General features: G+C 52.2%; 1 protein-coding gene across 1 annotated transcript in view; it reads left to right on the top strand.

The window, feature by feature from the left end:
• Window positions 1–12,045: 12,045 nt before the first annotated feature.
• ATP9A (ATPase phospholipid transporting 9A (putative)) overlaps window positions 12,046–23,981 on the top strand; it is a 177,004-nt gene continuing 165,068 nt past the window's right edge. Inside the window, exon 1 of the mRNA XM_077460534.1 lies at window positions 12,046–12,326. Within this exon, the coding sequence (XP_077316660.1) occupies window positions 12,091–12,326 (236 nt within the window). The 5' untranslated portion in view covers window positions 12,046–12,090. The remainder of the gene's footprint in view (window positions 12,327–23,981) is intronic.

Below are 23,981 nucleotides of genomic sequence, written 5' to 3'. Positions count from 1 at the left end.
AGGCCATCAGGAGTACCCGAGTACCTGTCACCAGGCCATCAGAGTACCCAAGTACCTGTCACCAGGCCATCAGAGTACCCGAGTACCTGTCACCAGGTCATCAGAGTACCCGAGTACCTGTCACCAGGCCATCAGAGTACCCGAGTACCTGCCACCAGGCCATCAGAGTACCTGTCACCAGGCCATCAGAGTACCTATCTGCAGCCCATCAGAGTACCCGAGTACCTATTTGCAGCCCATGCCTCATAGAATATATACGTTGGGGTGTTTGCTTTCCAAAATGAGGTCATTTTGTGGGTAATTCCATTGTCCTGGTGCTCCAGGACCTTCAAAAGTGTGATGGGTAGGAATGAAATGAGATGTGTCATTTATGCTCCTAGAACGCCTGAACGTACTACTTCAATGTTCGGCCTCTCTATGTGGCCAGGCTGTGTAAAAGTCCTACACAAGTGGTATCGCCATACTCGGGAAGAGTAGCAGAATGTATTTTGGGGTGTAATTTGTTGTATGCATAAGGTGTGTGTGAGAAATAACCTGATAATATGACAATTTTGTAAAAAATAATAATAATTAAAACAAAAATCTTCATTTTGCAAAGAATTGTGGAAAAAAAAATGACAACTTGAAAAAACTCACCATGCTACTTACTTAATACCTTGGAATGTCTACTTTGTAAAAAGGGGTCATTTGGGGGTATTTGTACTTTCCTGACTTGTTAGTGTCTCAAGAAATGAGACTCACCTGATGTACTGAAGGCCTGATCAGAAGTGATCAATTTTCAGTGATTGGCACCATAGTTTGTAGACTCTATAACTTTCACAAAGACCAAATAATATACACTAATGTGGGTTATTTTTACCAAAGATATGTAGCAGTATAAATTTTGGCCAAAATTTATGAAGAAAAATACTAATTAGCAAAAATTTATGACAGTAACAAAGAAAAAGGCATTTTTTTTCACAAAATTTACGTTTTATTTTATTTATAGCACAAAAAATAAAAAAAACCCACTAGTGATTAAATACCACTAAAAGAAAGCTCTATTTGTGTGAAAAAAAGGATGCAAGTTTCATATGGGTACAGTGTTGCATGACTGAGTAATTGTCATTCAAACTGTGAGAGCGCTGAAAGCTGAAAATTGGTCTGGTCAGGAAAGGGGTGTAAGTGTACTGTATTGAGGTGGTTAAATACATGTACAAAGCTGTAAAAAATCCCCACGCGTTTCGGACGTTAGTCCTTAGTCATGGCTGATCACGCCATCCAGCGGGGCCGGACGCCTGTGAACTCCCAGTGTGCATGGGGGGTCTAATAGACCACAAAAGAGCCATTATGAGTTATTTACAGAATCTAATCTGGAACAGAAGCATGCATACAGCAAATGCCAACCGAGAGGACAAACCTTTGCCAAGAAATGTCGTCAGAACTGCCCACCTGTACAATGACACTGATAAGAATTCTTCTACCGGGTACACATGCACACAGATGGCACCTATTTACATTAGCTGCCTACTAAAACAGAACATTTGGCGCACTCGCTGGCGTCCTTTTTACCAGGTGATGTGATACATTGTTTCATTTTATTGCATTGTTTACATATTTTTTTCAACTTTATTGAGCGTGTACAAATTTCCACTCCATTCAAGTCTGTGCGCTGCGGCACGCGGCGCTGTGGTGACAACCCAATGCCTTGTGTACAAATGTCCGCGTTTTTCTTCACTACACATCACACCTGCATCATGGTGGAAACAGAGCACATAGAAAACAATTGTTTGTGGTGAGTTGGTGTGGTGAGTTGGTGTGATGAGTGGTGTGGTGAGTGGGCGTGGTGAGTTGGCGTGGTGAGTTGGCATGGTGAGTGGTGTGGTGAGTTGGTGTGGTGAGTTGGTGTGTGGTGTGGTGAGTTGGTGTGGTGAGTTGGTGTGATGAGTGGTGTGGTGAGTGGGCGTGGTGAGTTGGCGTGGTGAGTTGGCATGGTGAGTGGTGTGGTGAGTTGGTGTGGTGAGTTGGTGTGGTGAGTTGGTGTGTGGTGTGGTGAGTTGGTGTGGTGAGTGGGCGTGGTGAGTTGGCGTGGTGAGTGGTGTGGTCAGTTGGTGTGGTGAGTTGGTGTGTGGTCAGTTGGTGTGGTGAGTCGTGTGGTGAGTTGGTGTGGTGAATGGGCGTGGTGAGTTGGTGAGGTGAGTGGTGTGGTGAGGTGAGTGGTGTGGTGAGTTGGTGTGTGGTGTGGTGAGTTGGTGTGGTGAGTTGGTGTGGTGAGGTGAGTGGTGTGGTGAGGTGAGTTGGTGTGGTGAGTTGGTGTGGTGAGTCGTGTGGTGAGTTGGTGTGGTGAATGGGCGTGGTGAATGGGCGTGGTGAGTTGGTGTGGTGAGTTGGTGTGGTGAGTGGTGTGGTGAGTGGTGTGGTGAGTGGTGTGTTGAGGTGAGTTGGTGTGGTGAGTTGGTGTGGTGAGTTGGCGTGGTGAGTGGTGTGGTGAGTGGTGTGGTGAGTCAGTGTGGTGAGTCAGTGTGGTGAGTGATGTGGTGAGTTGGTGTGGTGAGTCGATGTGGTGAGTGGTGTTGATCAGGTGCAGAAGACTAACAGTTACTGCACACGGTGTGAACGGGTCCTTAAAGAGGAGGTCCAGACCCCCCCACTCCCACAAAAAAAATTCAACAACTACAAATACATTGGCTCCCTCTCCTGTCAATCAACTCCAGTGATGAGGGGTGGAGTCCCGCTGTCTGTGTCAATGGACGCAGCAGCGGGGGCTTATGAGTGAGCACGTATGAGTGCCCCCATGGGAAGCAGCTTCCTGTGGTAGAACGAAGGGGGAGGGGATAGTGGGCACCTTGTAGTAGAAGGATGGGGGAGGGGACAGTGGGCACCTTGAAGTAGAAGGAAGGGGGAGGGGACAGTGGGCACCTTGTAGTAGAAGAATAGGGGAGGGGACAGTGGGCACCTTGTAGTAGAAGGGTGGGGGAGGGGACAGTGGGCACCTTGTAGTAGAAGGGTGGGGGAGGGGACAGTGGGCACCTTGTAGTAGAAGGGTGGGGGAGGGGACAGTGGGCACCTTGTAGTAGAAGGATGGGGGAGGGGACAGTGGGCACCTTGTAGTAGAAGGATGGGGGAGGGGACAGTGGGCACCTTGTAGTAGAAGGATGGGGGAGGGGACAGTGGGCACCTTGTAGTAGAAGGATAGGGGAGGGGACAGTGGGCACCTTGTAGTAGAAGAGTGGGGGAGGGGACAGTGGGCACCTTGTAGTAGAAGGAAGGGGGAGGGGATAGTGGGCACCTTGTAGTAGAAGGGTGGGGGAGGGGACAGTGGGCACCTTGTAGTAGAAGGGTGGGGGAGGGGACAGTGGGAACCTTGTAGTAGAAGGATGGGGGAGGGGACAGTGGGCACCTTGTAGTAGAAGGATGGGGGAGGGGACAGTGGGCACCTTGTGGTAAAAATAAGGAAGAGGGGGACAGTGGGCACCTTGTATAGGGGAGGGGACAGCAGGCACACACCTTGTGCTAGAACAGGGGAGGGGACAGTGGACACATTGTGGTAGAATGGGGAGAGTGGACAGTGGGCACCTTGTATAGGACGGGGGACAGCAGGCATGCACCTTGTGGTAGAACAGGGGAGGGGACAGTGGGCACACTGGGGTAGAACAGGGGGAGGGGACAGCGGGCACCTTGTGGTAGAAGGGTGAGGGAGGGGACAGGAGCCATCTTGTGGTAGAAGGTCGAGGGAGGTGGTAGCGTGCACCTTGTGGTAGAAGGGTGATGGAAGGGACAGCCGGCACCTTGTGGTAGAAGGGTGGGGAGGGCACAGTGGGCACCTTGTGGTAGAAGGCCGGTGAAGCAGACAGGGGGCATGTTGTGGTAGAAGGTTGGGGTAGGGGACAGCGGGCACCTTGTGAAAGAAGGCCGGTGGAGCAGACTGGGGGCATCTTGTGGTAGAAGGTTGGTGTAGGGGGCTACAGGCAACTTGTGAAAGAGGATGGGCAAGGGGACAGTGGGCACCTTGTAGTATGACAGAGGAAGGGACAGTGGGTACCTTGTGGTAGAAGGATGGGGATAGAGGGCACCTTGTAGTAGGACAGAGGAAGGGACAGTGGGTACCTTGTGGTAGAAGGATGGGGATAGAGGGCACCTTGTAGTAGGACAGAGGAAGGGACAGTGGGTACCTTGTGGTAGAAGGATGGGGATAGAGGGCACCTTGTAGTAGGACAGAGGAAGGGACAGTGGGTACCTTGTGGTAGAAGGATGGGGATAGAGGGCACCTTGTAGTAGGACAGAGGAAGGGACAGTGGGTACCTTGTGGTAGAAGGATGGGGATAGAGGGCACCTTGTGGTAGAACAGAGGGAAGGGACAGTGGGCACCTTGTGATAGAAGGCCAGTGGAGCAGTCTGAGGGCACCTTGTGTTAGAAGGTTGGGGTAGGGAACAACGGGCACCTTGTGGTAGAAGGGGGATAGGCAATAAGACAGTGGGCACCTTGTAGTAAAACAGAGGATGAGACAGCAGGAACATTGTATTACAAGGATGGGGGAGGGGACACTTGTTGTGGTGAGTGGTGTTAGCAGTTACTGCAGTGTGAATCGGTCCTTAAAGAGGAGCCCCCCCCCCTCCCCTCCCCACAAAAAAAAAAATCAGCAGCTACAAATACTGTAGCTGGTGAGTTGTAATGTATGGACACTTACCTGTCGATGTCAGGCACCTCAGTCGATCTTCGGGTGCAGCCGCCGCCATTCCTGGTAAGGGAACCCGATATTGAAGCCTTTCAGATTCACAGCCAGTTCCCTACTGCGCCGGCGGCGGAGGAAGTGGGAAACTGTACCTGTCACAAACGGGTACCCGTTCCCTCCTCCCCCATGAAAGGTGCCAAGGGTGGCACCGGAGGTGGGGGAGGAGACGGATAAGCAGAAGTTCCACTTTGGAGTAGAACTCGGCTTTAAATTGGTTCTAAAAGCTTCAAGGTTTTTAAAGTAAAAAACATTCTCTGCCTCAAGGTCCCCCCCCAGCCCCCCCCCCTTATTCTTACCTGTGTCCAATCCAATGACGTGCACAAGTCTCACTCCTCATTGGGCAGATTGACAGCAGCGGGAGCCATTGGCTCTCTCTCCTGTCAATCAACTCCAGTGATGAGGGGTGGAGTCCTGCTGTCTGTGTCAATGGACGCAGCAGCAGGGGCTTATGAGCGAGCACGCACAAGTGCCCCCATGGGAAGCAGCTTCCTGTGGTAGAACGAAGGGGGAGGGGATAGCGGGCACCTTGTAGTAGAAGGATGGGGGGGGGGGGACAGTGGGCACCTTGTAGTAGAAGGATGGGGGAGGGGACAGCGGGCACCTTGTAGGAGAAGGATGGGGGAGGGGACAGCGGGCACCTTGTAGGAGAAGGAAGAGGGAGGTGACAGCGGGCACCTTGTAGGAGAAGGATGCGGGAGGTGACAGCGGGCACCTTGTAGGAGAAGGATGCGGGAGGTGACAGCGGGCACCTTGTAGGAGAAGGATGGGGGAGGGGACAGCGGGCACCTTGTAGGAGAAGGATGCGGGAGGTGACAGCGGGCACCTTGTAGGAGAAGGATGGGGGAGGGGACAGCGGGCACCTTGTAGGAGAAGGATGGGGGAGGGGACAGCGGGCACTTTGTAGGAGAAGGATGGGGGAGGGGACAGCGGGCACCTTGTAGGAGAAGGATGGGGGAGGGGACAGTGGGCACTTTGTAGGAGAAGGATGAGGGAGGTGACAGCGGGCACCTTGTAGTAGAAGGATGCGGGAGGTGACAGCGGGCACCTTGTAGGAGAAGGATGGGGGAGGGGACAGCGGGCACCTTGTAGGAGAAGGATGGGGGAGGGGACAGCGGGCACCTTGTAGGAGAAGGATGGGGGAGGGGACAGCGGGCACCTTGTAGGAGAAGGATGGGGGAGGGGACAGCGGGCACTTTGTAGGAGAAGGATGAGGGAGGTGACAGCGGGCACCTTGTAGTAGAAGGATGCGGGAGGTGACAGCGGGCACCTTGTAGGAGAAGGATGGGGGAGGGGACAGCGGGCACCTTGTAGGAGAAGGATGGGGGAGGGGACAGCGGGCACCTTGTAGGAGAAGGATGGGGGAGGGGACAGCGGGCACCTTGTAGGAGAAGGATGGGGGAGGGGACAGCGGGCACCTTGTAGGTGAAGGATGGGGGAGGGGACAGCAGGCACCTTGTAGTAGAAGGATGGGGGAGGGGACAGCGGGCACCTTGTAGGAGAAGGATGAGGGAGGGGACAGCGGGCACCTTGTAGGAGAAGGATGGGGGAGGGGACAGCGGGCACCTTGTAGTAGAAGGATGAGGGAGGGGACAGCGGTCACCTTGTAGAAGGATGAGGGAGGGGCCAGCGGGCACCTTGTAGGAGAAGGATGGGGGAGGGGACAGCGGGCACCTTGTAGGAGAAGGATGGGGGAGGGGACAGCGGGCACCTTGTAGGTGAAGGATGGGGGAGGGGACAGCAGGCACCTTGTAGGAGAAGGATGAGGGAGGGGACAGCGGGCACCTTGTAGGAGAAGGATGGGGGAGGGGACAGCGGGCACCTTGTAGGAGAAGGATGGGGGAGGGGACAGCGGGCACCTTGTAGGTGAAGGATGGGGGAGGGGACAGCGGGCACCTTGTAGGAGAAGGATGAGGGAGGGGACAGCGGGCACCTTGTAGGAGAAGGATGAGGGAGGGGACAGCGGGCACCTTGTAGGAGAAGGATGGGGGAGGGGACAGCGGGCACCTTGTAGGAGAAGGATGAGGGAGGGGACAGCGGGCACCTTGTAGGAGAAGGATGGGGGAGGGGACAGCGGGCACCTTGTAGGTGAAGGATGGGGGAGGGGACAGCGGGCACCTTGTAGTAGAAGGATGAGGGAGGGGACAGCGGGCACCTTGTAGTAGAAGGATGGGGGAGGGGACAGCGGGCACCTTGTAGGAGAAGGATGAGGGAGGGGACAGCGGGCACCTTGTAGGAGAAGGATGGGGGAGGGGACAGCGGGCACCTTGTAGGAGAAGGATGGGGAGGGGACAACGGGCACCTTGTAGTAGAAGGATGAGGGAGGGGACAGCGGGCACCTTGTAGTAGAAGGATGGGGGAGGGGACATCGGGCACCTTGTAGGAGAAGGATGGGGGAGGGGACAGCGGGCACCTTGTAGGAGAAGGATGAGGGAGGGGACAGCGGGCACCTTGTAGGAGAAGGATGGGGGAGGGGACAGCAGGCACCTTGTAGGAGAAGGATGGGGGAGGGGACAATGGGCACCTTGTAGTAGAAGGATGAGGGAGGGGACAGCGGGCATGCACCTTGTGGTAGAACAGGGGGAGGGGACAGTGGCACCTTTTGGTAGAAGGATGAGGTAATGGACAGCGGGCACCTTGTGGTAGAAGGACTGGGAGGGCACAGTGGGCACCTTGTGGTAGAACAGGGGGAGGGGACAATGGGCACCTTGTGGTAGAAGGGGCGAAGGAGGGGAAAGCAGGTATCCTGTGGAAGAAGAGCGAGGGAGGGCACAGTGGGCACCTTGTTATAGAATTTGAAAGAGTGGACAGCGGGCACCTTGTGGTAGAAGGGTGAGGGAGGGGACCCCTTGTGGTAGAAGGAGGGGGAGGGGACACCTTGTGGTAGAAGGATGGGGGAGGGGACACCTTGTGGTAGAAGGATGGGGGAGGGGACCCCTTGTGGTAGAAGGAAGGGGGAGGGGACACCTTGTGGTAGAAGGATGGGGGAGGGGACACCTTGTGGTAGAAGGATGGGGGAGGGGACACCTTGTGGTAGAAGGAGGGGGAGGGGACACCTTGTGGTAGAAGGATGGGGGAGGGGACACCTTGTGGTAGAAGGATGGGGGAGGGGACACCGTGTTGTAGAAACCCCTCCAGGTTGGTCCTCTTTCCCCCTCACATCAAGTCAGTTTCTCCTCATGATAGACAGACACAATGTCAGGGTTTCTTTTATTTTACCTTCAGACAGCTCAGTCTCCCCGGGTCTCCTCACAGTACAGCGTCTCTTCCTGTTTACACTCAGCCAGCCCCGCCCCCGCAGAGCTGAAGACAGACTTCCTTCCTCTCAGAGAACATGAAGCCCCGCCCTCTCCGCTCTGAGCGGAATTTCCTCAGACTTTGTGCGGGAGAAATGGCCACGCCCCTCTCCGTATAACGTCGGCAACTAAGCACCACCCCCTCCGCAGCGCCCGGGGATTACCTCAAGCATTACCGCAGGTTCTGTGCTTCTTCCTGAGAGTTAGGAGGGGTCCTCAGGTGCTCCCGGGGGTGTCCCTCACAGTGCCTGCTTGAATGGGGTATGCTCTTTTATTCTGTTATTTTATTCCCTCTGGGACTCTGAGGTTCCAGGGGTGTGGCCAAAATGGGCTTCAATCTCAACAGGCAACTAAGCCCCGCCCCCTCTGGTTACCTCAGGCTCTGTGCACTGAGATTGGAGGGGGGTCTTTGAGTGCTCTTGGGGTGCCCACAACAGTGCCTGTCTGATGGAGTGTGCTATAACTAAGTACGAAACTTATAACCCCTGCCAGGTTTTTATCACTGTCTGTGTCCCACCCCCTTAGAGAGATTCACCTTCTCTATGTGTTCTATTTATTGTAATCACCAAGAGGGAAAGAAAGTCCCACATCCTGGGCTGTCCCTAGAAGGGAAATCTTCCAATGGGGACACCCAGGAATCCCCTCACTTCCTGTTTTGTCCCCATAGGACACAGATAGCAAAACAAATGTCCAGGACAGCTGTCATATAACATTGTACTCATATGATATTTTTATTATTTGTTTTTTTTCCCATTGCGCTCCAACCCCACCAAGTTGTGTGACCATAGCCAATGAATTTTCATTTTTTCACACTAAAACTTCTCCCGCACCCGCTAGCCTGGAGCCGCTGCCCAGACTCCGCACCAATTAGCCTGGAGCCACTGCCCGCACCCACTAGCATGGAGCCACTGCCCGAACCCACTAGCCTGGAGCCACTGCCCGCACCCACTAGCATGGAGCCACTGCCCGAACCCACTAGCCTGGAGCCACTGCCCGCACCCACTAGCCTGGAGCCACTGCCCGCACCCACTAGCCTGGAGCCGCTGCCCAGACTCCGCACCCACAAGCCTGGAGCCACTGCCCGCACCCACTAGCCTGGAGCCACTGCCCGCACCCACAAGCCTGGAGCCACTGCCCGCACCCACTAGCCTGGAGCCACTGCCCACACCCACTAGCCTGGAGCCGCTGCCCAGACTCCGCACCCACTAGCCTGGAGCCACTGCCCGCACCCACTAGCCTGGAGCCGCTGCCCGCACCCACTATCCTGGAGCCGCTGCCCAGACTCCGCACCCACTAGCCTGGAGCCACTGCCCGCACCCACTAGCCTGGAGCCGCTGCCTGCACCCGCTAGCCTGAAGCCGCTGCCCAGACTCCGCACCCACTAGCCTGGAGCCACTGCCCGCACCCACTAGCCTGGAGCCGCTGCCTGCACCCGCTAGCCTGAAGCCGCTGCCCAGACTCCGCACCCGCTAGCCTGGAGCCACTGCCCGCACCCGCTAGCCTGGAGCCACTGCCCGCACCCGCTAGCCTGGAGCCGCTGCCCAGACTCCGCACCCACTAGCCTGGAGCCGCTGCCTGCACCCGCTAGCCTGGAGCCGCTGCCCAGACTCCGCACCCACAAGCCTGGAGCCACTGCCCGCACCCACTAGCCTGGAGCCACTGCCCACACCCACTAGCCTGGAGCCGCTGCCCAGACTCCGCACCCACTAGCCTGGAGCCACTGCCCGCACCCACTAGCCTGGAGCCGCTGCCCGCACCCACTATCCTGGAGCCGCTGCCCAGACTCCGCACCCACTAGCCTGGAGCCACTGCCCGCACCCACTAGCCTGGAGCCGCTGCCTGCACCCGCTAGCCTGAAGCCGCTGCCCAGACTCCACACCCACTAGCCTGGAGCCACTGCCCGCACCCGCTAGCCTGGAGCCACTGCTAGCACCCGCTAGCCTGGAGCCGCTGCCCAGACTCCGCACCAATTAGCCTGGAGCCACTGCCCGCACCCTCTAGCCTGGAGCAACTGCCCGCACCCACTAGCCTGGAGCCACTGCCCGCACCCTCTAGCCTGGAGCAACTGCCCGCACCCACTAGCCTGGAGCCGCTGCCCGCACCGGCTATCCTGGAGCCGCTGCCCAGACTCCGCACCCACTAGCCTGGAGCCACTGCCCGCACCCACTAGCCTGGAGCCGCTGCCTGCACCCGCTAGCCTGGAGCCGCTGCCCAGACTCCGCACCCACTAGCCTGGAGCCACTGCCCGCACCCACTAGCCTGGAGCCGCTGCCCGCACCCGCTAGCCTGGAGCCGCTTCCCGCACCCGCTAGCCTGGAGCCGCTGCCCAGACTCCGCACCAATTAGCCTGGAGCCACTGCCCGCACCCTCTAGCCTGGAGCAACTGCCCGCACCCACTAGCCTGGAGCCACTGCCCGCACCCACTAGCCTGGAGCCACTGCCCGCACCAACTAGCCTGGAGCCACTGCCCGCACCCACTAGCCTGGAGCCCCTGCCCGCACCCACTAGCCTGGAGCCGCTGCCCAGACTCCGCACCCACTAGTCTGGAGCCACTGCCCGCAACCGCTAGCCTGGAGCTGCTGCCTGCACCTGCTAGCCTGGAGCCGCTTCCCAGACCCCACACCCGCTAGCCTGGAGATGATGCCCAGACCCCGCACCCACTTGCCTGGAGCCATTGCCCACACCCGCTAGCCTGAAGCCGCTGCCCAAACTCCACACCCACTAGCCTGGAGATGATGCCCAGACCCCGCACCCACTTGCCTGAAGCCATTGCCCACACCCGCTAGCCTGAAGCCGCCGCCCAGACCCCACACCCGCTAGCCTGGAGCCGTTGCCTGCACCCGCTAGTCTGGAGCCACTGCCCAGACCCTACACCCACTAGCCTGGAGCCGCTGCCAGCACCCGCTAGCCTGAAGCCACTGCCCAGACCCCGCACCCACTAAACTGGAGCCGCTGCCTGCACCTGTTAGCCTGGAGCCGCTGCCCAGACCCCAAACCCGGTTCTCTGGAGCCGCTGCCCGCACCCGCTAGCCTGGAGCCACTGCCCAGACCCCGCACTCGCTAGCCTGAAGCCGCTGCCCGCTAACCTGGAGCCGCTGCCCACACCCGCTATCCTGGAGCCACTGCCTAGACTTTGCACCCACTAGCCTGGAGCCGCTGCCCGCACCCGCTAGCCTGAAGCCGCTGCCCGCACCCGCTAACCTGGAGCCGCTGCCCACACCCGCTATCCTGGAGCCACTGCCTAGACTTTGCACCCACTAGCCTGGAGCCGCTGCCCGCACCCGCTAGCCTGAAGCCGCTGCCCGCACCCGCTAGCCTGGAACCACTGCCCAGACCCCGCACTCGCTAGCCTGAAGCCGCTGCCCACACCTGCTAACCTGGAGCCACTGCCTAGACTTTGCACCCACTAGCCTGGAGCCGCTGCCCAGACCCCACACTATAACAATATAACAACACCCAAACTTGAACAAAAAAAACATTATTAATAATAATAATAATTAACTACTGACCTTAAAAAATTGAAATACTTTATTATTAATAATAATAATAATAATAATAATAATAATAAAAAAACACCCAAACTCAAACCAAAAAATACATGATTAATAATAATAATAATAATATTAATTAACTGCTAACCTTAAAAATAATGAAATATTTTATTATTAATAATATTTATTCATTTTTTATTATTCCTATAATAATGATAAATTAAATAAAATAAAAAACAAATAACCCTAATCCTAACCTGAACACTTTACCGTAACGAAAAAACATTATAATAACTCCCCAAAAAAACTCTGGAAAATATCTGACAGACGCTACGCTCAGGTGTGAATGCAGCTTCAGCGTTAGGAGGGCCCTGCTCATTAGAACATACAATCTAATAATCTGATTGATAAGGAAATGAGTGATTTGTAAGCGATCGTTTGATGTATTGATCTTGGATTGGACATTAGGGTGCTGTGATGCTGCAGGAGGAGGAGGAGGAGGAGGAGGAGGAGGACAGGTTCTCTTGGAGTCTGTGCAGCCTGAGCAGGTCAGGGGAGGAGCCAGGGAAGGTGCAGTCCCTGTATTGTCTATGAATGAAGGAGACAGGGTTGGCCTCTTCCCCCAGCAGTCCAGCCTCTGCTACTTGTCAGGCTGGAAGAATAGGAGAGGGAGAGCAGGAAACTGAGGACAGCACACAGGCCCCACCTTCCTCCCACAGCCCCTCCATTCCCAGCTCCATCCACAGCCTGCCAGCAGCTGACATGACGGATAATATCCCCCTACAACCTGTCAGGCAGAAGAAGAGAATGGACAACAAACACAAGAGAGGGTAAGCAGGCCGGGGGGAGGGGTCCTTGTATACACACTGACCCCCACCACCTACCCAGGGGTCTTGTCTCACAGCTGCAGGTGTGGTGCTGGGCGGCGGGCGGGGGGGCACAATCCAGGCTGGGTGGACTGGCACACACCACTGACAGCACACTGATTGCAGCCCTTCCCAATCACAGGAAACCCCCTTCCTCTGATCTTCCCTCTTCTGTATACATTTCTCATTCTTTGTATGTAGCTATAAGGCCTGAGATTGAGCCAGCCAGAATATTCACAATGGAACGTCAGGGTATTCACAATGTAACGTCGGGGTATTCACAATGTAACGTCAGAATATTCACAATGTAACGTCAGAATATTCACAATGTAACGTCAGGGTATTCACAATGTAACGTCAGGGTATTCACAATGTAACGTCAGGGTATTCACAATGTAACGTCAGGGTATTCGCAATGTAACGTCAGGGTATTCACAATGTAACGTCAGGGTATTCACAATGTAACGTCAGGGTATTCACAATGTAACGTCAGGGTATTCACAATGTAACGCCAGGGTATTCGCAATGTAACGTCAGGGTATTCGCAATGTAACGTCAGGGTATTCGCAATGTAACGTCAGGGTATTCGCAATGTAACGTCAGGGTATTCGCAATGTAACGTCAGGGTATTCGCAATGTAACGTCAGGGTATTCGCAATGTAACGTCAGGGTATTCGCAATGTAACGTCAGGGTATTCGCAATGTAACGTCAGGGTATTCGCAATGTAACGTCAGGGTATTCGCAATGTAACGTCAGGGTATTCGCAATGTAACGTCAGGGTATTCGCAATGTAACGTCAGGGTATTCGCAATGTAACGTCAGGGTATTCGCAATGTAACGTCAGGGTATTCGCAATGTAACGTCAGGGTATTCGCAATGTAACGTCAGGGTATTCGCAATGTAACGTCAGGGTATTCGCAATGTAACGTCAGGGTATTTACAGTGTGACAGACACACGTATGTTATTGTCTATGTATAATAGACGTGACCGTTTTGGGTCCGCCCACTTAATATTCCACATTTACCATCCAATCATACGATCTTTGTACAATCCACTAAAGATTTATTCAAATCTAATATGAGGACCTACCCAACCTATCCAATTCGGGGACCTTTCACCACACACACTATATTACCGAAAGTATTGGGACGCCTGCCTTTACACACACATGAACTTTAATGACAACCCAGTCCGTAGGGTTCAATATTGAGTTGGTCCGCCCTTTGCAGCTATAACAGTTTCAACTCTTCTGGGAAGGCCGTCCACAAGGTTTAGGAGTGTGTCTATGGCAGTGATGGCGAACCTTGGCACCCCAGATGTTTTGGAACTACATTTCCCATGATACTCAGCTACACTGCAGAGTGCATGAGCATCATGGGAAATGTAGTTCTAAAACATCTGGGGTGCCAAGGTTCTCCATCACTGGTCTATGGGAATGTTTGACCATTCTTCCAGAAGTGCATTTGTGAGGCCAGGCGCTGATGTTGGACGAGAAGGCTGTTTTAGATGTTCTATTGGGTTGAGGTCAGGACTCTGTTCAGGCCAGTCAAGTTCCCCCACCCCAAAATCGCTCATTCATGTCTTTATGGACCTTGCTTTGTACACTGGAAGAATGGTCAAACATTCCCATAGACACCCTCCTAAACCTTGTGGACGGTCTTCCCAGAAGAGTTGAAGCTGTTATAGCTGCAAAGGGCGGAGCCAACTCAATATTGGACCCTACGGACTAAGACTGGGATGTCATTAAAGTTCATGTGCGTGTAAAGGCAAGCGTCCCAATACTTTTGGTAATGTAGCGGCCATAACCCTTGCAGGGCGGCCTTGACTTATTGGGCTCACCAGTTACCTTCTCTTGGCCTGCTCTTCCACGTCTAGAGGTTCCCAGGGTTGATACCCAACGACTTGAACGCTGACACAAATAAAGTCCTTTTGAGGCTGGGTTCACACCGCTGCGGCTGGGAGACCCGGATGTGATTCGCACTGCAGTGCAAATCACATCCAATCTCTGTGCGATGCGATTTCAGCCATACAGATAGTATGGCTGAATTCGCATCGCACCCGCTCCAAACTCGCACAGGACCCTTTTTTTGGTCTGCAGCAGAATCGGATCGCATGGGTGTTCACACCATGCGATCCGATTCCTGTCCGAGTTTGCAGATCGCACTGCAATATGCGAACTGATCTGGGGGTGTCATTAAGGTTTCACTGACACTCCCAGCAGTCCGCATAGGGCAGTGTGAACTGCCGGCGGGAGGCATGCGATGTGGGAACCCGCCGCGGATTCGCGGCGTTCCCGCATCGCTCCAGTGTGAACCCAGCCTGAAAGGTTTTATTTTGCAGTGATAACATCCAATAACACAGTCTCTCATGGGAACGGTTGAAGAACTCGGGCACCTTGAACTGCAGGTCTAGCAAAGTCTCTAATTCCACCCAGAGAGTAGCCACTCGCAGCTGGGTACTTCAAGGCTGAACCGACCTCTAGCCAGAGATCATGGCAGTCAGCACGTCGAATAAAATTCTTGAAACAATCCTCTGAACGTGTACAAGTTGTAACTAAGGGTGAACAGGAACCTTTTTCTTCAGTACCTGGAACGTTCTCCGTCTCCTCAATGGTACTGGAAAACGTGAATTTGTCAATGTCCTTCCCAACTCAGTAACCAGGCACTTCCCAGGATGCCACTTGTCTACCCTCCTCCGAAGAGTCCTCCCCCGGTCACTTCCACGAGCTGTGGTGTCCCTCCAAGCCGAGAGCACACCCGGACACCTTGAATCCTCCCTCAGTTACTGCGCCTCGGACCAGCCGGTTCCGAGACTCTGGAACAGACGGATCCCTACCCCAGACCAGACGGGTCTATCAGGGGCCTCTAACAGAAACATGTTGCGGGATGTCGAACACCCCGTGACCGGGACCCCTCACAGGGCTACCCTGGTCCTGGAACCAGACCAGACCACACGGGCCTCACAAACGCCTCTCCCCTCACCACGTGACCCACACATCTTAAGTACCCCTTCCCAGACTCCTCAGCAGGCCCGGCACTCCCACTGATTGGTTCCCGAGAAGGCTGATACCTAAACATCCAACCAGGCCTTGTTCTAGCCTGTCATGTCTACCTCACTGTCCACATGACCAGGCAGAACTTCCAACACCGCCAGGCCAGACTGATGTCAAGGCCAACCTACGTAATTAACCCTCAGAACCCCACTACTGTTCTGAGGCAAGAACTACATTTACATGCGAATGACATTTTGCCCAAAATGTCATCTGCTACAGTAATATAGTGTGTGGTGAAAGGTCCCCGTCTAATTGGAGATGTGCGGTAGGTCCTCATATTACATTTAAATAAACCTAAAGTGGATTGTACAAAGATCATATGATTGGATGGTAAATGTAGACTATTGGGTGGACCAACCTAAAACTGTCACGTGTATTATACATAGACAATAACATACGTGTGTCTGTTGCATTGTAACTATTCTAGATCAGTGATGGAGAACCATGACACTCCAGATGTTTTAGAACTACGTTTCCCATGATGCTCAACTACACTGCAGAGTGCAAGAGCATCATGGGAAATGTAGTTCTAAAACATCTGAGGTGCCGAGGTTCACCGTCTCTGATCTAGAATATTTACAGTGTAACAGACACACATATGTTATTGTCTATGTATAATACACGTAATACATGTGACAGTTTTAGGTTCAACAGGTTTAGGTACCAAGGTTCACCATCACTGATCTAGATGTTAGACAGTTTTGGGTCCATCCACTGCGGTCCTGGCCGGCAGAACACAGTGACTATTGCAAGCAGCTATTATCGCTTGAATAATCCGATCGATCTATTTGGCTACAATCAGCCTGCCCATGCATGGATCGAATCCTGGCCACTCCCTACTTCGAACCGTCTACGGCCGGCTTTAGGCACACAACGGAACAGGTGGGCCCAGCTGGGAACGTAGATATGGAGGGCTCGCCAGCCATGAAGCTGGTGGTGGTGGGGGGGGGGGGTTCCTTCACCAAGGATGGGGTGATGCTTTAAGGTTTAACTGAGTGCTCCATTGGGGGGGGGGGCTCTATACAGTTGTAATTAAAGAATCAACCCCCCCCCCCCACAAAACCTCAGCGTGTCTCTGTGTTCAGCAATGTCTGGAATGGGTTAAAGTCTACTTGTCATGAGGGAAATGCCAACCCTTCGTTGTTGACTGTGAAGATGCGAGTCGCCTGGCTGGATTTGGTTCTAGTACTTGAGGCGCAGGGGGCAGGGATAAGTAAGAGGCAGGTGACCCTCCAATGTATTCTAGAATGTTCCTATTTCTCACCGCTTACCCTGCCATGGGATCTGCACATTTCAGATCCCCCCCCCCCCCCCTAGGGTTGCCACCTGTCCAGGATTCACCCGGACAGTTCGGGTTTGGAACTATTCGTCCAGGTTTCAGACTGCCTGAAACCCGGACACATTATTCAGACTGGATCATGGCTTCCCAGCAGGGTCACTGGCTGCAGTTATCTAAGCTGAGAGTGTCTGTTACACCCTCTTTCACACTGCCTAAAGCCAGCACCCCCCCCCCCCCCCCAAACACACACACAGACAGGAAAGGAGAGAGGGCTTGATCTGTATATTTTACTCTCTTAATTAGAAGTCCAGCAGCCTCAGATACATCTGGGTGAGAGGTGCTGACTGCCAAGGGGTGAGTGAGCTCACCATCCATCCCTGTCTGTGACTGAAGTCTCCCCCCTTCTCTCTCCTGCCTCTGAGAGAGTACACTTAGGTAAATCAGGGTTCTCAGAGAACCCTTTACATGAGAGTTCCCCTTTACACCAAAGGGCACAGTGTTCCTTCTTACATCAGTCCTCTCCGTACATCGGAGTTCTTAGGGTTCCCCCTTAAATCAGGGTTCCCAGAGCATCCCTTATGTTAGAGTCCCCAGAGTTCTCCCTTACATCAGTGTCTGCAAAGTCTCCTCTTACAGTGAAAGGGAACTCTGCAAGTTCAGATGTAAAAGGGGAAATCTGTGGACTCCGATGTAAAGGAGAACTCTTGTTATTACTGTCATATGATTAGAAATGATATTTAATAGCAAAATATATCTATAGTTTATACTATAAAAAAAAATTGCCCTGCGCCAATAAAGTGTTCGGGTTTGACTTGAAGAAAAGGTGGCAACCCTACCCCCCCCCCCCCCCCCCATCCAGCAGATCCAGACTTATCCTGCTGAGATCCTCGATTGCCCTGCCGCCATATCTGGGCCCCGTGCCCCGCCATATCTGGGCCCCGTGCCCCGCCATATCTGGGCCCCGTGCCCCGCCATATCTGGGCCCCGTGCCCCGCCATATCTGGGCCCCGTGCCCCGCCATATCTGGGTCCCGTGCCCCGCCATATCTCGGTCCCATGCCGCCATGTTTGTGGTATCATCGAGAGGCCCGCAGACTATTCTGGGTTCAGCGGGTGGGCCTCCCCATAACACGCCACTAAGACAGACCGACAGATCCTATCAGACCCCTTTCACACTGGGGGCGCTTTGCAGGCGCTACAGCGCTAAAAATAGCGCCTGCAAAGCGCTCTGAAAGAGCCGCTGTGGTCTCTCCAATGTGAAAGCCCCGAGGGTATTTTTTTTCACACAAATAGAACTTTCTTTTGCTGGCTTTTAATCACGATTGGGCTTATTTTTTGCAAAAAAAAAAAGGAAAAGGCCAAAAACTTTGAAAAAAAAAAAAAGCGTTTCATAGTTTGGTATACATTTTTGAAACCAAGGAAATGTTCTCCTTCATTGACGTGCACTGATGGGGCTGCACTGATGGAGACTGATAAGGTGGAGCTGATGGTTGGCACTAATGGGTGGCACTGATGATCGGTGGCCCTGATTGGCATTGGTAGGTGGCCCTGGTGGGCACAGATGAGGCAGTGACAGCTCTGTGACAGAAGCCGGCGATTGGCTCCCCCCCCCCCCCCACGCCGGCGATTACCGATCTTTTGTTTACATCACGTTATCTGTCATTGGCTGACAGCTGATCACGTGGTAAGGGGCCAGGATCGGCCCCTTACTGGGATCTGTGATCAGCCGAGTCTCGGACTCTGTGATCACTGAGCGCGCCCCACAGGGAGTGCGCAGGCAGCTCATGCACAGGAGGATGTCATGTGACGGCCTCCTGGCAATTTAGGGCCCACGCTGTAACCGTCACTTGGCTGTAGCGCGGGCGGGAGGAGGTTGAAGTTGGTCATACCCTATACAAATTTCAGCAGATTTCTGAATAACCGGGTGAAATACGCTACAGGGCTTTTTTTCAGCGGGAACGTGGGGGAATTAATGCTGGCTGCTGAGGGGATCTATTGTTGCATGGTGGTCTATTTTAGCTGGAGAGGACTATTATTGCTGGTGGAGGGGGCGGCAATTGTTGCTGGAAGGAATCTCCTTTAAAGGAGGGGTCTATTGTTTCTGGAAGGAATCTTCTTTAAGGGAGGGGTCTATTGATGCTGGAAGGAATCTCCTTTAAGGGAGGGGTCTATTGATGCTGGAAGGAATCTCCTTTTAAGGGAGGGGTCTATTGCTTCTGGAAGGAATCTCCTTTTTAAGGGAGGGGTCTATTGCTTCTGGAAGGAATCTCCTTTAAGGGAGGGGTCTATTGTTTCTGGAAGGAATCTCCTTTAAGGGAGGGGTCTATTGTTTCTGGAAGGAATCTCCTTTAAGGGAGGGGTCTATTGATGCTGGCTGCTGGGAGACCTGTTGTTGCTGCTAAAGTTCCTTTGATGCTGGGGTGCCATTTTTTTTCCAGGGGTCCATTGTTGTCGGGGTAGATCTATTGTGTGTGCATATATATATAAAAAGCACCAAATTAAAAAAAAAGAAATCTATTTCATTTGTAAATTACTTTTCATTGCTTTGTACCATTGCATTACCAGTAGACTAAAATTGACTGGAGATTTAGTCGACTAAATACGACTAAAACTAAAACAATTGCAGAAGACTAAAATGAGACTAAAACTAAAATGCCATTTTAGTCCTAAGACTTATGCACACACGGTCGGATTTCCTGACGGAAAATGTTCGATGGGAGCTTTTTGTCGGAAATTCTGACAGTGTGTAGATCTCAAATTTTACGAAATCCGTATGTGGAAATTCCGATCGCGTGTATGCAATTTCCGACGCATGCTCGGAATCGAGCACTGGCTATTGAACTTAATTTTCTCGGCTTTTCGTACGTGTTGTACGTCACCGCGTCCTTGACGTTCGCAATTTCCGCAACATTTGTGTGACCGTGTGTATAAGACGAGTTTGAGTCAACATCAGTCTGAAAAAATCACACAGATTTTTTTGTCGTAATGTCCGATCGTGTGTATGCGGCGTTTGACTAAAACAAAATCAAAATTCGTTGCCAAAATTAACACTCCCCCTGGGAAAGGGGTCTTAAAACTGACCTATTATTATTATTTTTATACAGGATTTATATAGCGCTAACAGTTTACATAGCGCTTTACAACTTGAGGGTAGACAATACAATACACTTTAATACAGTAGGAATCAGATGGCCTTGCTCTTTAGGACCCTTTCACACTGGGGCGGGAGGTGCGTCGGCGGTAAAGCGCTGCTATTTTTAGCGGCGCTTTACAGTCGGATTTGCTGCACTATTCGACCCCTATTCGTAAAACCCCACCCCCGCTAGTGGCCGAGAAAGGGTTAGAAACCACAGCGAAGCGCCTCCATTGATTTCAAGGAAAATTTTGCCCCCTTCGTGACCAGAGCACTTTTTGCGATTCGGCACTGCGTCACTTTGACAATTTCTTTTTCTTTTGGTGGTATTTGATCACCTCTGCGCTATAACCAAAAAAAAAAGAGTGACAATTTCGAAAAAAAACGCAATCTTTTTTACATTTTGCTATAATAAATATCACCCAAAAATATATAAAAAAAACATTTTTTTTCCCCTCAGTTTAGGCCGATGCGTATTCTTCTACATATTTTTGGTAAAAAAAAAAATTAGCAAAATATAGTGATAGCATTTGCAAAATAGGGGATAGTCTTATGGCATTTTTATAAATTATTTTTTTAATAGTAATAGAGGTGATCTGCGGTTTTATTTTATTTATTTTTTCATGACTGCGGCATTATGGCAGACATTTTTGACACATTTTTGGGACCATTGTCCTTTATACAGCAATCAGTGCTACACAAATGCACTGATTCCTGTGTAAATGACACTGGCAGTGAAAGGGTTAACCACTAGGGGGGCAGTGTGGGGGTTCAGTGTGTCCTGAGGCGTGTTTCTAACTGTGGGGGGGGGCGTGGCTACATGTGACATGTCACTGATCATAGCTCCTAATCACAGGGAGCAGAGATCAGTGACAGTGTCATTAGGCAGAATGGGAGATGATTGTTTACTATAGCATCTCCCTATTCTTCCTCTCCGTGAGACGATCGCAGGTATCCCCGTGGCGATAGAGTCCATGGGACCCGCGGCCTGACTCACAGAGGTCCCGGCCAGGCGTATGTGCAATGGCACGGCGGCAAATTTAAAGGGACATACCTGTACTCCCATTTGCCTGTCCGTGCCATTCTGCTGACGTACATCGGCGTGCGCCGGTCGGGAACTGGTTAAAGTAGAACTTAAAGGGAACACTTTTTTTTTTTTTTTTTTTTTTGATAGAATAAGGGACGGTTATAGCCCCTATCCGGTTTATTTTTTTTTACCATCCCTGTCCCATTGGAGAGATTTACCTTCACTTCCTGCCCCATAGCCAAACAGGAAGTGAGAGGAAATCTATGCAAATTAAGGGAATCCATTGCCCACCCCTCCAGGCCCTCAGAACTAGTGTTCCCACTCGAAACTTTCAGGGCGGGTCTTAAACAGCAAGGGGTGTGGCATTGACAGGAATGGGTCATATTTAAATTAGGGGGTTCTAAAAAAAAAAAAAAATAAACCCAGCTGCTGTAATTCATGCGCCCGATGCCCTAAAAGGGGCCGGACGTATGAATAGGGGGCTGGCCTCACAGCCATTTGATAGATTCATGCATAGCATAAATCTATCTATTGGAGAGAGGGTGGCGCCCCTAATGCATACCTCCCAACATTTTTGAGATGGGAATGAGGGACACCTACTAACGAACATATGTAGGCATAGGACACGCCTCCTGCCACACCCCCTTAAAGGGGAAATAACCCAGAAAAAGATTAAATAAATCAAATTTTTTTACCACTACTATTCCTTTATATTGGCTTTTAAAATGTACAAATGCAGAAATTTAGAAACCTAAATGAAAGGTTTAGCGCTGGGAAACACTGTTTGAAACATAAAAAAGTGCATTTTATATACAACTATATGGATCAGACCAAAATGAGGCACAAATGAGGAAGAAAGAGGGACAGAGATACTTTGTTCCAAATCGAGGACAGTCCCACGAAATCAGGGACAGTTGGGAGCTATGGGGACAGTCCCACGAAATCAGGGACAGTTGGGAGCTATGGGGACAGTCCCACGAAATCAAGGACAGTTGGGAGCTATGGGGACAGTCCCACGAAATCAAGGACAGTTGGGAGCTATGGGGACAGTCCCGCAAAATCGGGGACAGTTGGGAGCTATGGGGACAGTCCTGCAAAATCAGGGACAGTTGGGAGCTATGGGGACAGTCCCGCAAAATCAGGGACAGTTGGGAGCTATGGGGACAGTCCCGCAAAATCAGGGACAGTTGGGAGCTATGGGGACAGTCCCTCAAAATCGGGGACAGTTGGGAGCTATGGGAACAGTCCCTCAAAATCGGGGACAGTTGGGAGCTATGGGGACAGTCCCTCAAAATCGGGGACAGTTGGGAGCTATGGGGACAGTCCCTCGAAATCGGGGACAGTTGGGAGCTATGGGAACAGTCCCTCAAAATCGGGGACAGTTGGGACAGTCGGGAACTGGTTAAAGTAGAACTTAAAGGGAACACTTTTTTTTTTTTTTTTTTTTTGATAGAATAAGGGACGGTTATAGCCCCTATCCGGTTTATTTTTTTTTACCATCCCTGTCCCATTGGAGAGATTTACCTTCACTTCCTGCCCCATAGCCAAACAGGAAGTGAGAGGAAATCTATGCAAATTAAGGGAATCCATTGCCCACCCCTCCAGGCCCTCAGAACTAGTGTTCCCACTCGAAACTTTCAGGGCGGGTCTTAAACAGCAAGGGGTGTGGCATTGACAGGAATGGGTCATATTTAAATTAGGGGGTTCTAAAAAAAAAAAAAAAAAAAAAAACCCAGCTGCTGTAATTCATGCGCCCGATGCCCTAAAAGGGGCCGGACGTATGAATAGGGGGCTGGCCTCACAGCCATTTGATAGATTCATGCATAGCATAAATCTATCTATTGGAGAGAGGGTGGCGCCCCTAATGCATACCTCCCAACATTTTTGAGATGGGAATGAGGGACACCTACTAACGAACATATGTAGGCATAGGACACGCCTCCTGCCACACCCCCTTAAAGGGGAAATAACCCAGAAAAAGATTAAATAAATCAAATTTTTTTACCACTACTATTCCTTTATATTGGCTTTTAAAATGTACAAATGCAGAAATTTAGAAACCTAAATGAAAGGTTTAGCTCTGGGGAAACACTGTTTGAAACATAAAAAAGTGCATTTTATATACAACTATATGGATCAGACCAAAATGAGGCACAAATGAGGAAGAAAGAGGGACAGAGATACTTTGTTCCAAATCGAGGACAGTCCCACGAAATCAGGGACAGTTGGGAGCTATGGGGACAGTCCCACGAAATCAGGGACAGTTGGGAGCTATGGGGACAGTCCCACGAAATCAAGGACAGTTGGGAGCTATGGGGACAGTCCCGCAAAATCGGGGACAGTTGGGAGCTATGGGGACAGTCCTGCAAAATCAGGGACAGTTGGGAGCTATGGGGACAGTCCCGCAAAATCAGGGACAGTTGGGAGCTATGGGGACAGTCCCGCAAAATCAGGGACAGTTGGGAGCTATGGGGACAGTCCCTCAAAATCGGGGACAGTTGGGAGCTATGGGAACAGTCCCTCAAAATCGGGGACAGTTGGGAGCTATGGGGACAGTCCCTCAAAATCGGGGACAGTTGGGAGCTATGGGGACAGTCCCTCGAAATCGGGGACAGTTGGGAGCTATGGGAACAGTCCCTCAAAATCGGGGACAGTTGGGAGCTATGGGGACAGTCCCTCAAAATCGGGGACAGTTGGGAGCTATGGGGACAGTCCCTCGAAATCGGGGACAGTTGGGAGCTATGGGGACAGTCCCTCGAAATCGGGGACAGTTGGGAGCTATGGGGACAGTCCCGCAAAATCGGGGACAGTTGGGAGCTATGGGGACAGTCCCTCAAAATCGGGGACAGTTGGGAGCTATGGGGACAGTCCCTCGAAATCGGGGACAGTTGGGAGCTATGGGGACAGTCCCTCAAAATCGGGGACAGTTGGGAGCTATGGGGACAGTCCCTCGAAATCGGGGACAGTTGGGAGCTATGGGGACAGTCCCTCGAAATCGGGGACAGTTGGGAGCTATGGGGACAGTCCCGCGAAATCGGGGACAGTTGGGAGCTGTGGGGACAGTCCCGCAAAATCGGGGACAGTTGGGAGCTATGGGCACAGTCCCGCGAAATCGGGGACAGTTGGG

The sequence above is a fragment of the Lithobates pipiens genome, unplaced genomic scaffold (genome assembly GCF_037356315.1).
Source record: "Lithobates pipiens isolate NorthernLeopardFrog02 unplaced genomic scaffold, aLitPip1_a1.2 Scaffold_28, whole genome shotgun sequence".
NCBI lineage: Eukaryota > Metazoa > Chordata > Amphibia > Anura > Ranidae > Lithobates > Lithobates pipiens.
This window is presented reverse-complemented; position numbering and strand designations above follow the sequence as displayed.